This window comes from Seriola lalandi, unplaced genomic scaffold (assembly GCF_002814215.2).
Source record: "Seriola lalandi dorsalis isolate HSWRI2012SDOR001 ecotype SW California unplaced genomic scaffold, Sedor1 jcf7180002052955, whole genome shotgun sequence".
In the NCBI taxonomy this organism is placed as follows: domain Eukaryota; kingdom Metazoa; phylum Chordata; class Actinopteri; order Carangiformes; family Carangidae; genus Seriola; species Seriola lalandi.
This window is the reverse complement of record NW_019523508.1, coordinates 517,727-534,298: the sequence shown is the minus strand read 5'-3', so window position 1 is coordinate 534,298 and position 16,572 is coordinate 517,727. Positions and strand designations below refer to the sequence as shown.

General features: G+C 39.7%; 2 protein-coding genes across 2 annotated transcripts in view; one reads left to right on the top strand and one right to left on the bottom strand.

Moving 5' to 3' along the window:
• Positions 1–55: 55 nt before the first annotated feature.
• Positions 56–16,572, bottom strand: part of adam22 (ADAM metallopeptidase domain 22) — a gene marked incomplete at its 3' end in the record, with an annotated part of 52,705 nt that continues 36,188 nt past the window's right edge. Inside the window, exons 7-23 of the mRNA XM_023400813.2 lie at positions 11,244–11,310; positions 10,982–11,058; positions 10,258–10,332; positions 9,213–9,284; positions 7,404–7,570; positions 7,230–7,314; positions 6,821–6,911; positions 6,664–6,715; positions 2,942–3,041; positions 2,792–2,863; positions 1,867–1,959; positions 1,571–1,651; positions 1,388–1,438; positions 1,233–1,296; positions 1,033–1,138; positions 826–945; positions 56–224 (exon numbers count right to left, since the gene is read on the bottom strand). Of these exons, the coding sequence (XP_023256581.1) occupies positions 56–224; positions 826–945; positions 1,033–1,138; positions 1,233–1,296; positions 1,388–1,438; positions 1,571–1,651; positions 1,867–1,959; positions 2,792–2,863; positions 2,942–3,041; positions 6,664–6,715; positions 6,821–6,911; positions 7,230–7,314; positions 7,404–7,570; positions 9,213–9,284; positions 10,258–10,332; positions 10,982–11,058; positions 11,244–11,310 (1,542 nt within the window). The remainder of the gene's footprint in view (positions 225–825; positions 946–1,032; positions 1,139–1,232; positions 1,297–1,387; positions 1,439–1,570; positions 1,652–1,866; positions 1,960–2,791; positions 2,864–2,941; positions 3,042–6,663; positions 6,716–6,820; positions 6,912–7,229; positions 7,315–7,403; positions 7,571–9,212; positions 9,285–10,257; positions 10,333–10,981; positions 11,059–11,243; positions 11,311–16,572) is intronic.
• cldn12 (claudin 12) lies at positions 12,118–16,200 on the top strand. The gene is made up of 3 exons (XM_023400802.2): positions 12,118–12,267; positions 13,678–13,938; positions 14,027–16,200. The coding sequence occupies exons 2-3, from the start codon at positions 13,720–13,722 to the stop codon at positions 14,855–14,857; spliced, it is 1,050 nt and encodes a 349-aa protein (XP_023256570.1). The 5' UTR covers positions 12,118–12,267; positions 13,678–13,719; the 3' UTR covers positions 14,858–16,200.

Below are 16,572 nucleotides of genomic sequence, written 5' to 3'. Positions count from 1 at the left end.
TGTGTGTGTGTGTGTGTGTGTGTGTGTGTGTGCGCATCTGAGTGTATGTGTGTACCCCATGTCCAGAGCAGATGGTCTTGTCAGTGGTCCCAGGGCAAGTGCTGAAGTTGAACTGTTGGATGGGTAGACATTTGTGATTGAAACAGATGCGGTCCGTCCCGCAGGCCGTCCCATCCTCGACGTATCCCAGGTCAGTGTCTCCATCGATCAGCACATGAGCACCACTGAACAACAAATATGACGGAGTCACTTACACATCTCTTCATATGGCAAACATTATCTTCTGTTAAGGTAAATGTGACCTGCATGGCCACTGTCTGAGAGTTCAAACAATCTGATGTGTTGAGAGCACCCCAAAAGTTATTTTGTTGGGGTGTAATTTATTTTACCCAATGTCCTTCGACCAGTTTCATCTATGCAGTAATTTCCTCCATGCCCCAGTATAATGGAAATTATGAACCGACAAAACTATCGATGAGAACATTCAGTTAGGCTTTTTTTTGGCAGGTGAATTTAGAGAAATAGTGAGTTTGGAAAGATGCCTGTTCTTCCTCATCCCAAGCAACTGACACCAAAACCCAACAATGATGTTTTAGATGAGTCATTTCATTTCAAACTTAATTATAGTAACACTGTAAACATTCTGATTTCAATTCATACTGTTTGCTTTTGCCAAGCTGTGTACAGTATTTTTACTGCTAAAAAAAGAAGAACCAGGGAACAAAGTAGTCCAGAGGTTGAAGATGCATAACCAGCAGTCTTTTTTTAGGCTGCTGGTTTGGGCTTTGAGTATTGCAGGGAGTGTTTTTCCTCAATGATGTGTACCTGCAGTCGAGAGAAGCGCTGTGTCGGGCTACGGAGAAAGAGGTCAGCCCTCCCTGCAGCTCTCCGAGTCGCGGCGCAGGTGAGATGTTGGAGCACAGCAGGTATCCACAGTGAACATCCCTGATACACAAAAGGTGCAACCACAGGTCAGCTGAAGAGAATAACCCAGAATTCCAGAGTTTACCTTCACAGAGAGGACTGGCTTACTGTTTGTTACACTGGATCCATGTGTCCTTGTCCTTCCCACAGTTGCCTTTCTCTGTCCCCTCAATGTTGAGCTTCTCATAGCAGAACTTGTCAGCCGCTGTTGCCTCTGAGGGAGACGCAGCGGGACACAATCAACTCCAAGATGTACAATGCAGAAGCTTATCTCTGAAAAGTTTATTACATAGGAATATTAGACTTACTCTCTCCCCAAATGTACTTGCACTGTCTGTCTTTGGTTTTACACCTTCCATTGAAGCAGCGACCCTGTAGAGAGAAAAGCCACCTGTCAGTACAGCCTTTTTTTTTTTAAATGTAAAATACAGTAAAACCCAATAACCTCTGTCAAACATCTCACCTGATCCTTTTCACATGTGTAGCCATCCATCTTGTGCACATTTGGTGGACACTGCAAAACAAACAAACAAAACTTCAGAGATGCTGTGATCTTCTGTACGAGCCATGCGTTTCCTGTGACACTTTGATCATTAAATTCAGAGCTCCGGCTTCAGAAAACTGTGTGAGGGAAGCTCATGCTCACCTGGCTGGAGTTGCCTGTGCAGTTTTCTGGGATGTCACAGTCGTTCACTGCATCTCGACACACAACTCCCGTGAACTCCATCTGCGGCAGCAAACAATAAAGATTACACAGGCTCTGAGAGTGATTGTAATGTTTCATCTTTCACCAAACCATCTGTGCTAAACATTTGTGTTTACCCAATATTTATCGGATATGCCTGCAATTCAAATTAAAGGATTTAATAGCATTAATAGGCAGTCCCAACTGTAACTTAACTTTTGGGTAATATATATATAAAGTTGTGAACCCTCTTGTACCTGACAGTTGTTGCAGCAGAGTCCATCGCTACACTTCGAGCCTTGAGTCAGGGTGCACTTCTTGCAGCAGTTATCCCCCTCTTTGGCACACTCCTAAAAGACAAAACAAACTGTTCTCAGTGGTCTTGTTTTGATGCCAGTTGTCTTTCACGTAAATCATCATCTTATCTCATATAATCAATTCAAACAGAGGTCTCTTCAGACAAACTATCATGCAATCACTTTTTTATCTTATTACACATAGGTCAAAGGGGTACATACAAAATTAGAACAACACGCAAATAAGATGAGAAAAAACATAAGACATGAATTAAAAAAAAAAATAAAGGAAATAAAATAAAAAGCTTCCCATTGTATCTTAAGTGTGTTATTGCATCAAAGAGTACATTTCCTGACACGCATTTCAACTTGCAAACATACACACACATGTAAACAGATACTTATCCATATAATAAATCCATATACTTATACACACCCAAACTTGTTTATTCGATATGCAGACAGAAATAAACAAAGATAAAAATACTGTTTACATACCTTTAATTGATTTTTATCGACTTTAAGAGTTAAGTTTTTAAATCCAGCCTTTGCCCTGACTCAAAATATCCCACGCTTGTTCACGAATTAAATTCTGTTTCTTATTTCTAGCAACATCCTTTTCAAGAACCCACTGTTGCTGCAAAGACGTTTTAGCAGTTAAGTGCTGCTTTTGTGTAGCTCTAAATGTGTATGCTTCCCCCACCATAATGTTGTTGTTCAGGGGCAATTGCTGTTAACACTATACAGCTCTTTGATTTCTCCAGTGAAATCACTTCATTAGTTTAAATTACCTCCCATCAATGTATGACACAGAAGGTGGTTTTGTTGTTGTTGGGAAATTTATCAAGTTAACCCTTTAGGAAACATCTCCAGGACTGAAACTCACCGCTGGGCTGCCACAGTCACACTCCTCTCCTGGCTCCACGAAGCTGTTTCCACAGACTGGAGGGTCTAACAGCTGAGTGGGAAAAGGGCAGAATTAACATTCAAAGTACTGAGAAAAACTCCTTTAAATAGGTGCGTGTGTGTGACTTACCTTCAGAGGTTTGTTGAACAGACACGATCCTCCGCCGCTGTTCAGGAAATTGTGGAACTCCTCCACGTTGCAGTCGGAGAACCTCTTGGGCAGGTAGAAACTGTTCAACACAACCATATTATGCAGTTACTGTGGATATAGCCCAGGCAGGACCCTCAGATAATACTGAGAGCGAGAGGGCTTGCTCCCAAAAAGACACTACAGGACAAAACGCTTAGTAACTGGCATGAAAGAAAAATGTAGTTTTAAACCTTTTTACCCACACAAAATGACTTTTCATTCCTCACATTTAATTTCAGGGCTACAGGCAATACCAAAGCAGATTTGTCAGGTTTAATAAAGTTAGTATTTCTTACAGGAGACACCATACCATAAAATAGTTCATGTTGTATGACAGGTTTACCATACTCACAGTTCAGAGGAGATCCTTACTACAACATGGAGGCAGATAGACAGTATAGCTAAGACTGTGAAAACACGTATGGAGATATCTGTCAAGTGTAGATGGCTCTAAGATGCATTGTGAATTTGTCCTGGAAGTGAACCCGAATACTGTGAATGATTCACTTTTGAACTGTTATTGCATTTATCATTTGATTATGTGCCCCTAAAAAGGATCACCTCAATTTTTTTTTTATCACATTTTCAGAGATTCTCAGAACAGAAATCAAACTCTACTGATGGTGACAATAACTCTTAAATGTGCAATCTGATTGCTTTGGTTCACTTACAGTAAAAATATAAAGCACAGCTTGATTATACATCCATCTGGAGCCCAATTAGCATGTGAAGTATTTGTCCAAGTCCATTACAATCAAATGCACTGTGTTCACTCTGATGCTTTTAATGATATCGACCCAAACCTGAGCAGCACTTAAATATTATTATCCACTGCTGCTCTGTCAGGCTTAATGTTGATTATGCTGCCGGCACATGTTTAACTCGAGTGGCTGGGATAGTCATCAGGACTGACACAGGAGACAATGCAATAACAGTGAGTCTCGGTGAGAGTCAGGGGCTGTGAGAGGTTGTTGCTACTTCATATGTCAGGTGACTAAATGAAGCCACCTACAGAGATGATGGTTGTATAAGGACACAGTAATGATGCTTTGATGGTGGATGAAGTACACTACAATATCTGAGAAAGATTTCCAAAATGAATCAGGTTTAAAGTTGTCCCAGCTGTCTGTGGGCTTTGCGTCTTTGATTTATTTGCGCCAGGGTTGAATCTTATCAAAATCTTGTAGTGTTCATCTCTTTTTAAATAGTAATAAGGGGTGCGACAAAGATGAAACGTGCTTGAATGGTTCACTGGTCAGCAAAAGAAGTTACCATGTGGACTAATATTCAGCCACGATAAAAACTTTTTCATTTCACAGTACACACAGGGATCAAAATATGTATTCCAAAAGATTAAAACACAGATACTGCTGTAATTATTTGCCTGTAAAACAGATTCATTTCATAAAGTGTGTGTAGCACTAACATCTTAAATCATTTCTTTCTCCCTTCACTCACTCATTCAGCCCATCACCCCTTAGTGGCGATCAGAAGACATGGCAGTGTTTATACACACAGACCACTATCATTTAGTTGTCTCTGCTACTGCCAAACTGTGCTTCATGTCTCCACCATCTCTGTTCTATTTAGTTTTGTAATGTTGCACCAATTATGCCTTTTAAATACATATTTTGTCCTGGTTTGATAATGGCAACATCCATTCTTTCACAAGAAGAAAACAAAGGAAACAAAACAAAATATATAAAACAATTCAGAATCCTAACCCAACCATTATGCACATTCAAAAAATAAATTGTGCATCTCTTTTCTCTAAGGACTGCGCTCTCTGACAAGTTTATATTCAATTTAATTAGAATTTAAGATGCTCATAATAAGCTGCCACAAACACACTGCGTATGAATACACACACACTCTATATGAACAAACAAATCAACTCTCACACAGACACACAGCTAAACCCTGTGAAAAAAAAGTGAAAATAGTTAGTAGTAGTCAGGTTAGGTAGATCAGACATGCAGGTGCTGAGGGAAAAAAGAAACTTTCGTCAATGGACATGACTGAGGTTGCTCATTGAATACAAGTGTCTGAAATACCATTGACTTTACTTTAGAGAATACAGATCTGGGCCAGATCCATTCACAGAGGACAGGCTCAAAAGAGCACAGAGTGACCTGTCCTCTGTCATGTGACCCCATGATCTCATAGCAGGTTAATTATGGTAACCCAATAGAGCAGGATCTGGACAGGGAGTGTCAAGGGAGTGTACTGTTGTTACAGGGAAATGAGGTAGACAAATATTGGTCTAAGATGAGAATGACATTGCAGACTGTTTCAATCGGTTAGACATGGACGAAAGGAACTGATGAGAAGTCCTAACTTTCAAAGGGCAGGAAGGAGAAGGAGCCTAACAATCAGAATAACCAAATTAATAAAATTTTCTAGGTTGATCAGCCGGTGACATCGGCCAAAAACTGAAGGATACACATAAAGTGAAATCGTAAAAAATGATAATGAAAAATACAGCCAGTGTACAATAAAGAGACATCAAACTGTATTTGTTCATATCATTTGAATCAAAAGAGAAGCTGGGGCCACAGTGGCTGGTGCTGCTGGATGAAATGGGAAAGGTTGTGATGACTGACAACCCCTCCGAGGCAGCCAGTTGGTTCAAAACAGCACAGGCAACGTTCTAGCCAAGCTTCTGCTCACCTGCTGTCCCATTCGGGATAGAGGGGGAACGTGAAAAGTATTTAAGAAGAGGGGTATACACACACGAACACACATCACAGTGCCTCTTACACACACACACAACACACCCAATCACATCCTTATGCTCAGTGGCACAATGCCAAGCAAGCAAAGAAACATACAGACTGATTTAACACTTATTTCCTAATCTTAGCAAGCATCAAATTATATAACATTTCTACTGCGAAGAGCCCAATGAAGTTATATAAACAAGATGATACCATACAGAAAATAAACACACACTGACACCTAGTGATTCATTACAGCACTACAATAACACTCCGGGGCAAGGAAATGTTTATATCAGCATATTTATACTGATGAATAAAAGAATATTTAGAAGTAATTTTAGGGATCCACATAATCTACTGCTAACCCACATTTAGGTTATCCAGTTCATACAGATTTTAACATCAAGTCAACCTTTAATTACCTCAAAATACACAGGAAATTAGTTTTAGTTGCCACATTTATTTGTGGTCGGATTTTGAATGCAAACTGTCCACAGTCTCAAGTTTGGAGAGGGCATGATGAGTGTTTAATGTCAACTACTTTTAGGTCAGATTTTATGCAAATGTTTGGTGACAACAGATATCCATTTAAAATAAAAATCAGATAAATACAGCACATGGATATACAAACATTTTTTCAGGGATTTGGACAAAGTGTGATATTAGCACTAAAGCCAAACTACAGCATTGTATCCAACTCTTGGGAAAAACTGTGATGACACTGATGAAAAAGTAATGCCTGCATATCCACTCCAAACCACAAATCCTATTCAAATACAGTTTAACAGACAACGGTTTGATCCCAGTAGGAGTTTCGTCATAAAATTAGTTCAAGAAACTGATGACACATATTGTGTCACCAGCATCTGTGAAAGAGGATCATTGTGTCTTTAAGAACCGTTTCTGTCTTGATGAAGAAATTGTAATTTAAAAGTAACTTACCCAACATCATCCATGATACAGCCTGACCATCGATCATCACACTTGCATTCACCTGGACAAAACAAACGCATAAATATCTTTTTATTGCAAGGAGGAGGCTGAAAAAAAAATTGTGTGTTATAAAATTAACAAGAGACATTAAGGTTTAACTACGTACCATTGAGGATCCTCTTCTTGTCAGAGAAGATGCCAATGTTCTGTCCAAGAGACTGAGCGAGGGTTATTGCCATCTCATCTGTTTTCCCGTACTGATGAAACAAGACAGAGAGAGAGACAGAGACCAAAGAGAGAAACAGCAGGAGCCAGAGAATAAAAGGAATATTAGATCAGTCTGGTGAGAAGAGCTTGTGTTACAAAAGAGCTTACAGAGGCATCTCCCTTTAAAGTAAAAATTTTAAATAATTGGACTGATATATGAAGTGGAATAACAAACTAAATGGCTACAAAAATGAAACTATAGTGTATAATGTATTCTTCTCTAATGGACAACTGACAATAACTATTATTGTTCTTGCTGACAGGATGTTGGGGGATTTTAAATCATTAATTTGTGGTTAAGGACTCACCTCATTCACCCCACCTCCTTTAGTGAGGGAGCAAACTCCTCCCATGTAGGAAGCTCCACCCCAGCTGCTATGAAAGCGAGTCCCTCTGATGAAACGAGAAAGTTCTGCATTTAATAAAAAAAGATGCTGAGCACCAAGAACACAAGAAAATCCTTGTTAGATATTCAGACTTACGAGAAGAGGTGAACAGAGTCGCATTTCTCCTTGATGAAGTCTTTTCTGTACTTCATGAACTCCCTCAGGGTCACCATCGGGTCGTCGTCAATGTTGAACTTGTTGTCAGCTGACCAGGTTTCCATGGCAACCAGCACAATCCGGGTATTAAGCTGCTCCTTGAAGATCTGCGGAATTAATGGAAAATTAATATGAGTGCGTTATCCTTTAAAAGTCGTAAAGATATAAGTTCAAAGTTCTCCTGTAACTGGAAGAACCAAAGGAAAAAAAAAGACAAAATGACATCCCCCTGATCGATTAACACTGACAGGCATGTTTCAAATTCATCATCATCTCCAGCTGTTCATTATGACAGCACCAGTCAGTCAACAGTCAGTATGATCCTGCCACCAGACAGCAGCACATTACAGGTGGCTAGACAAAGTCAACAAGTGCAACAGTCTGAAGGACAACGCAGGAGAAGATTGGATGGTAAATAATAATGTTTGCTTTAATAAGATGGAAATCTATTGGGGTTCCTGGCCAGACAAACACTGGAGGAGAGGACAAGAGCAAAGCTTTTTCATTTAAGCTGAATGCCACGAATTTCAGGTCAAACCTGGCAGAGCAGAGAGGGAGCAGTCAGCGATATGTGACACTGTCCACTCTGGATCCATTTGTGCATTTGCATGGTGGGTTGACCATATTAAGAGCTGTCCCAAAACAGTTAGTGTGGAGCAAACAATAAAACCTTCAGACAGTGCAGCGGTGCTCACTCCATATTGTGTTTCTCTTAACATTATGTTGGTCATGCATATAAATCTATGACTACATTTTTCTAACACTTTTTATGGGGAGGTTAAACTCACCAGTGTGTCAGTCACATGTTTCTTGTCCAGGTGCCGTTTCCCAAATACTGTGACTGTGCAACACTGTTAAACACAAATTATGGAGGTATCCCTGAAAGCCACAACATCCCTGATTTGATTACATGATTTGAGACGCTTTAGTTGCATGTCACGCCTCTCTGCCTTTGTTTCCTGTCTGCCTCTACACTGGCTGCTAAATGATGAAGGTGAAAGTGTCAAAAAAATCATTATTACATTAGGAAAAGTACATGTCGCACCCAAACTGTCTTTGTCAAGTACAGAGGAATCAAAAGCTCAATTTGGGCTTCTTTTGCCACTCTGTATACGGTAGGTATTCATTTGGGAAATAGCCCATAATTGTGACATTTTGTTTTCCAAACTACAATATGTATATACAGATGTTACAACTTTATTCATTTTGTTTGTATACTTATATTTACTGTAACTTATAGGTGATTGCTAAAACCACTTAGCATACCAAATCTTCCCAGGAATGTGCCTCCATGCCGTGGGAGCATGGCACACACTGGATGGATAGAGAAGTCTGCTTGTACTTGGAAATCAATGGTACTTCCCAAATAGCAACTGCTTCATATGATCATCTTCAAGGGCACAACAAAAAGCACGACCTTCCTCCAGCTTCACCAGCCTATCAGCTTACAGACGTGACCCTGAAGCAGGTCAGATTTCAGTAACACAGCACACAGATGTGGCCACAAATAATCAAACATTGAAATATCCACCTTGGTACTGCTGGAATGCCGCTGCTGCTTCGGTCCTCTAAAACCTGAAAACTCGTGACTGTGAAGGCTGGTTAATGGCTGCTCGCAGCATATTATGAGCCAGAGGAGGTTTTAAATGGAGCGGGTGAGGTTGGTTAAATGAGAAATCAGTACAATGTCCCAATACCTGGGAGTGCTTGTGGCAAGCTTTCCAAGAAGAGGATCAATACAATTCTTACCATGTCAGCCATATTGACCACTGACTTAGCATAGTTATTCGTCTGCCCAATGGAAAGCCGATGCTTCTTATACTGGAGAGAGAGACAGAGAGAGACGCAGAGGGATGGAGGGGAAACAAATAAAAGTGGGATCCATAATCTGGAACAAATTCATTTCAAGCCATTTAAATGTATAAAAGAAGCAGTGTCTGCACATTTGATTTGCTCCAAATATCAATGTCACTGTGTATAAAACAAAATCGGTCCCAGAGGATCTTAGTCAGGCACATTTGGAGCAAAACATTTTCTCTTTTATGCACAACATAGGTAGTTTTAGGAGTGACTCGAGAGTGCAAGAACTTTTATATTGTTGACTCTCGGCCCACCCAGCATCCTGCACTAAGCTCTCAGCAATTTAAAGCACAAGCCAAGAGATATTCTATATTTTTCTTATGAACAAATCCCATGAAAAGACCACAAACAAAAATGAGTATTGCCTTTGGAGCAAACGCTTCATACATTTTTTTTTCCAGGTGTCATCAACCTCAATTGTTGTCCAAAAACAAAACGACCACTAAACATAACTGTTTAGTGCCCAGCTGTTTAAGGAAATTGTTAGGCCTCTCTTAAAAAAAGAAATATATTATGACACATTTTTAGAAATTTACAGTCAGTAACAAATGAGTTTATGGCCAAGTGCCATAGAGTAAGAAAAGTTGGAAAGTACCAAGAGATGGGGTAATAGTCTTTTTATGAGAGCTGAAAAATATTGTATATTACCAGCCTTATCCTTTAAATGTAGATATCTGTTAATCAGTTAACATAACAAAAATGAAAATGTTTTCTGTCTTAGCTGTGATGAATTTTTTATAAATCTCTTAATAAAAATCATTTCATAGGGTTATCAAACAAAATGGAATATAAAACCATTAAATATAGTGAATCTTAACATGACAGAATACAGGGAATTATTTTAGCAGCGTAAATACACAGCAATAGTAGAAGTATTTTATCATTTTAGAGTGTCATAACTGTGCATTCAGACCATATGTAGTCAAAAGCTTACCATTAAATGGTCATTGATCACCATCAACTCAATGTATTTGGTCTCATCCTCGACACTGCGTGACACACGTGGGGCCTGAGAAGAAACAACACAGTTTAGTTTCATCATATAAACAGACACAGACGCCCTTTTCTCAGCTTCCTTTAACCAAGACTTTGCACATCAAAGAGAATTTCAGAAGAGCACACACAGTAAACACAAAGATCACCTCATGTCTCCTGCGTCACCAAGAAAAGAAAAGGGACGACAAATCAATAAGGATGAACTTTGTAAAGCTAAACCAGGTGTGTTTGTTCTCTTAATTCCAAATAAAGATGAGAGCAGCTCTGATGCCTGAGAGACAGACAGCTGCAGACATCTGACTGTGTCTGAGAAAAGACGAGGCTGGAAGCTGCCTCTACTCATAAGGTAATAAATATTTCATGAAAAAAAAGACGAGAAGAAGAAGTAGAGAGAGGGGGTGGAGCGCTGTGGAGTGGGAAGAGAGTGAGAAAACAGTTTCTCTCTGTAGCTTTGTGAATTAACATAAAACGTCCAGGTGGGAAACAGCGTAATCAGGTCTGGACAAAAAGCATAATTATAGTATAATTATCTCTCCATCTTACACTCACAGAAACACACATACTCATGTACATAACACAAAGTGAAGTCAGTATGAGTCCGTCAGCATCCACCTGCTAATGATGATGATTTTCCAACTAATGTGCCAGCAGCAGAGTCATACCTGTCTTTTTTTTCTCCTGTGAATAACTTTTGCCCCAGGAAATGGGGGGCTGGGAAAAGGGGGCTCTGGCAGATCACCTTGGGAAAAGAGACATTTATTATTATCATCATGATCAACATTCAGGATGAGCTTCCAAAACAGTTGATGCACTTTCTATGTTTAGCATGAGTAAATGCACATCACAAAACCAAATAGTTATTTCACTTCTATCTACATTAATCACACATTAAATTCTTCCTCAAGTATTCAGTCACCATCTTACCATTGAGGAGATGGTTAAATCCTTCTTGCCCTGCAGATTTATATATCATGTGAATGTGGACATCTCCCTGGAAGACACAAAAAGAGGAACTCAACCAAATTCAGTTGTTGGATATGCAGACTTTAATTTATTTTCCTACATAGTGCACAATTAAATTACTACACTCACTTGAAAGATCTCAGCATCAAGGTTGACAGAAGTCACCATCACCACCACAAAATTAGTACAACATACACTGTACATTAGTCCAAATTTAAATTAATTTTTTTCTTGTCCAAGTTCAGACGTTCATTTAACTGAACCATATTTACTGTGCATTCAAGCTGCTTGTTTGATCAGCAACCACTAATCTGTATTTGTGACCTGTATATTAATTGGGCAGAATGTCAATTTTATTATTACTACACACACACACACACACACACACACACACACACATCCCCTTCAGAGCTGTATTGTTATGTCACACTCAGAGCAAAGTATATGAGAAGGGAAAATGATTGTACAAATAACTGGACAGAAACACATTAGAATAAGTTTGCAACTGTACCTGAATATCAATAGCAGAACGACCTATGTCCGATTGGTAATGTATTTTAATCTGTTTAATCTACGTTTGGACACTTGATATTTTTTATTTATTGTGTTGTGCTATTTTAGGCAGAGTAAATTTATACATACATACATACAGCACACATATATATACACACATTTATTTTTATTTACTCTAATTTTATTGGCTATCCTATATGCTCTATGTATATCTGTGTATAGGAAATAATTTCAGGAAACATACTATTCGATATTGGTGCTCAAGAACAACAGCACAGCAAGGTTTAACCACCTGTAAGACAGCACTGAGGGGGGAATCGCTCCTGCTCATCTGAGGCCACATCCTGTTTACGTTCGTATCTACTGTACTTTAGTGAAAAGACACTGGTCTGAGTTGAAGTCGGTGAAAGAGGACCAAGCTGAAATGCCACCGCCTTCGCTCTGAACACGATTGAACCGCTGGAAATATACGGTACTGTAGTCTGTATCCCATGTAGTTGCCGTCCTTTAGCTTCATATCTAGGTATTCAGGACGCAACAGGTTGCTGTAATGCTAGCTTTCTATGCTAGCTTTCTATGCTAGCTATCAGCTAGCTGGCTAATGTAACGAAAAAGACAGCGTTGAATGCAAGTTATTGAGCCATCGTTCTTTTTTTCGTATTCAGGTGATCTATTTTAGCGAACACAATTGTTGATATATGCCGCTATTAATAATTACTGCTAATTGAGGTACAAATGATAACACACCTCACGGGCTAACAGAGTTAACCTGTGTAGCTGCTAAAACCACCCAGATAGTTAGCTTAGTGGGCTAGGCTGTCTGGAAAGCTGTTGATTGTAATAATAGATTCCTAAATACCCATTATCGCTCAGTTATGGTGTAACGTTAATCACAAAATTGGACTTCAATACTTAGTTTTGGGTGATGTATCAGACAGATTTATTGACTCATTCATCACTAACCTCGTCTGATAGATTTTAGTCATTTACATCTATATTAGATGGGTAAATCAAGATGAAATCATTACTAACAACTATAATTAAACAAAATCTGAAAACTAAAAGTACAAAAATTAAACATACATAACAGTAAAATAAGACAAAGAGAGCAAAATAAACAGATGTAACAGATAAGCCATATTACAACTGGGCGAATAAAACCTGGGGCAAGAAAATAACAGGCTTATAAAAAATGATCGTAAAGATTTAAAGGATGTGGCAGACTCTGTAAGCCTCTCATCCTCACACAAGGAGCTCCAGAGCTGAGGAGCCATCACTACAAAAAGCCTACCTACTAAAGCAGCTTCGTTTGGCAACAGCCAAAGGAGTGATTTTTTTTGTCTTAAATCTGAACTCAACAGGTTGCAGCAACCAAGACACAATGATGTGAAAGCATATATGAGTTTCTAAAAATCAAGATGCATTACCATGGTCAGTCAATGTTGAATGCTGTCACCTATAGAAAGGCTCAAGTGTGTAATTCAATTGTTTATTGTGTAGCTGTACAGACTATGCAATGTACTGCAGAATAGACACTCTTGCTCTGCAACCTCAGCCATCAAGTCATTCCCACTTTGTTTGCTAATGAAATGAGAGCATTGTTTCTCGGGGACAGCAGATATTGGGTCAACTACACTGTGGTGAATAGAAATACAGGGGGGTTTGCCCATAGCTAGGTCAGTCTGTGGCACAGTTAGATTGCTTCAGTAGTAATGGGGCCATTCAGATAAACTTGTATAACTATGCCTTTTTCTCCGTGATCAGGAGTTTTGTACACAGAAGAAATGTGTTAAAAATTGTATGAAGGCCTCATTAATTCCCAGGGCAGTGACCAGCTAGTTTTTTTTTTTGTCTGATTTCCTCACTTCATCCGTTCAAACAGGAACTCTCCTTGTGGCCTCAGTTCCTGTCAGCACCAGCAGCCATGTCGTGCCGGAACATCCACGCCACAAATGCTTTTGCCTTCATCGTTGCCTTCGTGTCTGTAGGAGGGCTTGCTGTGTCAGCGATAATCCCGCAGTGGCGTGTAACAAGGCTCGTCACCTACAATCGCAACGCCAAGAATATCAGCGTATATGATGGGCTGTGGGCTAAATGTGTGAAACAGGATGGTTATTCAGGATGCTACTACTATGATTCAGAGGTATTACTTTGAGCAATTTGCTACCCTTTGTTTTTACTTTTATTCTCTAAATTGTCCTAACAGAAATCATGCTCTCTCACATTTCCAGTGGTACTCTAAAGTCGACCAGCTGGATCTGCGGCTCCTGCAGTTCTGTCTGCCTGCAGGCCTGCTGTTCGGCTCACTAGCGTTGCTACTGTGTATGGCTGGGATGTGTAAGACCTGCTGCTGCTCAGACAAGCCTGAACCAGACATAAAAACTATCAGATTCCTGGTTAACAGTGCCGGCTGTCACCTGGTGGCCGGGATGTTCTTGTTCCTGGGTGGTGCTATCGCCATTGCACCTTCAGTGTGGTTCCTCTTCCGCACTAAGGAGCTGAACATCAGATATGACAATATTTTCTCTGATGGGTTTGCCGTATATGTATCAATAGGCTGCTCTGGAGGACTGATGCTGGCTGCACTGCTGATGTTCATGTGGTACTGTATGTGTAAGAAGTTGCCTTCACCGTTCTGGTTGCCCCTGCCCTCCATGCCAACATCTCTGTCCAGCCAGCCTCTCACTGCCAACGGATATCCTCCTTCCCCAGTGTATGGCCCTCAGCCCTTCCCACCACAAACCTATCCTCCCACGGTGATCGACGCCCAGCCTTATGTGCCATCTCAGGCCTACGCACAAAGTGTTGTTGCCCCCGCACCACCGCAGTTGTACATGTCTCAGATTTCTGCTCCAGATGGGTATGGGTCTGAGGTGGGAGGGACTCAGGCTTACAGCTACGCTCCATCACAAAGCTACGCTCCCTCACAAAGCTACGCTCCCTCACAAAGCTACGCTCCTTCTCAGGGATACCCATCCAGCTACGCAGGCCAGCGCTACTCCACCCGCTCACGGATGTCTGCCATAGAGATCGACATTCCCGTGCTGACACAGGGAGAATAAGAGAAAAGAGGCTGTAAACCTCGGCACATTGAAGCTTTCTGTCCTCCAGCCTCCATGAATTTCTAACCAACAGAGGTTGATAGATGGAAGTTAATAATATGAGAGCTATTTACAGCCTCTAGAGTGATAGTTTAAAGAATTCAGTTAATCCAGGTCTGTAAATTGCTGATTATAGAAGATGACAGTCAAAATACCTCTGGAGGTACTATATGAAGGATGTCATTTTCTTTAAAAATGAAGAATACGAAAGCACCCTGGGGCAAACAACACTGTATTCAGCTTAGTATTGTAGAAAGGGAAGAAAATAAACTGCCATTTGCAGCAAAAAGTACTGAAGGACACCTCAACTAGCTTTTTTCACTATTTTACCAGAGTAGGTTCACTACACACTATACAATCTGCTTAAGTATCCAGTGGACCAACGTATTAGCTACAAGCAAACAGTTACTAGCATTTGGTAGGTGGCTTTATGTAAATTCCTACCCTGACTTAAAATCAACGAAGCCCATATGTTTGCTGCCAAAATTACAGCTTGTCTGCAAAATCATATTTTTCTATATTTTTTTTTTTTATGTTGGGACGTGTAACACATGTTCATATGATGTTATTGTTGTCCACTTTATGGAGGCCTTCTGTTAACACTACTGAACCTACACCGACTCACTAACTTTAAATTCTGTGTCTCCAAATAGATAACCACTAACCGATTCATCCATTTGTGTATTTTGAGTCTTGTCTGTTTTAACATGAATAATGTCCCAGTGCCCTGTGGAGAGCAGCTGTTATAGTTTTCAATGCACTAATTATGTGAATACTGTGACAGTTTACATTGCCTTTGTTCAGCGATTTTGTTTAAATGTATGACCTCTAACTTAACACTTATCATTTATTGCAGGAAGTATCCGTCAGCTGAGTTAAATGTAATGTATAGATGCTGATTTACACAAACAAATTTTTATTCTGACCTATAATGTCAATGACAGGAATGAGGCTGTTGTTCACTTGCTCAACATGTCAGATGATTAACTGATTAACTGTAAAAAGTAGTTGGATCAGATGAATATGTAGGCAATGTTACATTTTTCTGTTTTTACCATTAAACATCTGCTAGCTCAGCTGGAAGTGTGATGTTTGTGTTAGCAGTGTTTGTGACTAAGCCAAAATGTAACTTAGTTAAATTGCTGTCTTTTGTGTGTTTTGCTTGATGAGCACTGATCAACATTTCTGCAAAGTATAATGGGGCCATTGTGTTATTATGCAATGCAATGTTTAGGTTCATATTGCTGAGCATTTTTCTATACTGTCATCTTTTTATTTTTATTAAAAACATAAATCACAATGTATCTGCATGTCCGTTTATGAGCTGGAGTAACATTCAAAACCGATTTATAAACTGCTATAAAATACTCAGTATTTGTAATTGAAACAAAAACAGACTGTCATTTGAACAAATTACTCACATGAATACTTTTCTAGCTTCTCTGACCTGGCAAAAAGCTAAGATTTGAATTTGAGCAACATTTCTGTCAGACTAAGGGGAACCATCCCCATTGATGGTTTCAGCTTATGTCTCCATATTTCCAGTTTAACTGATAAATTGAGAAATCAATGGTCTGTGAGATTCTGGTTTCCCAGAAGTGTATCACCATAAACTGTTACAGTTCCTTCATGATGACTTGATTCACTGAGGGAATTTAAAGTTGTTGCTGCGTCAC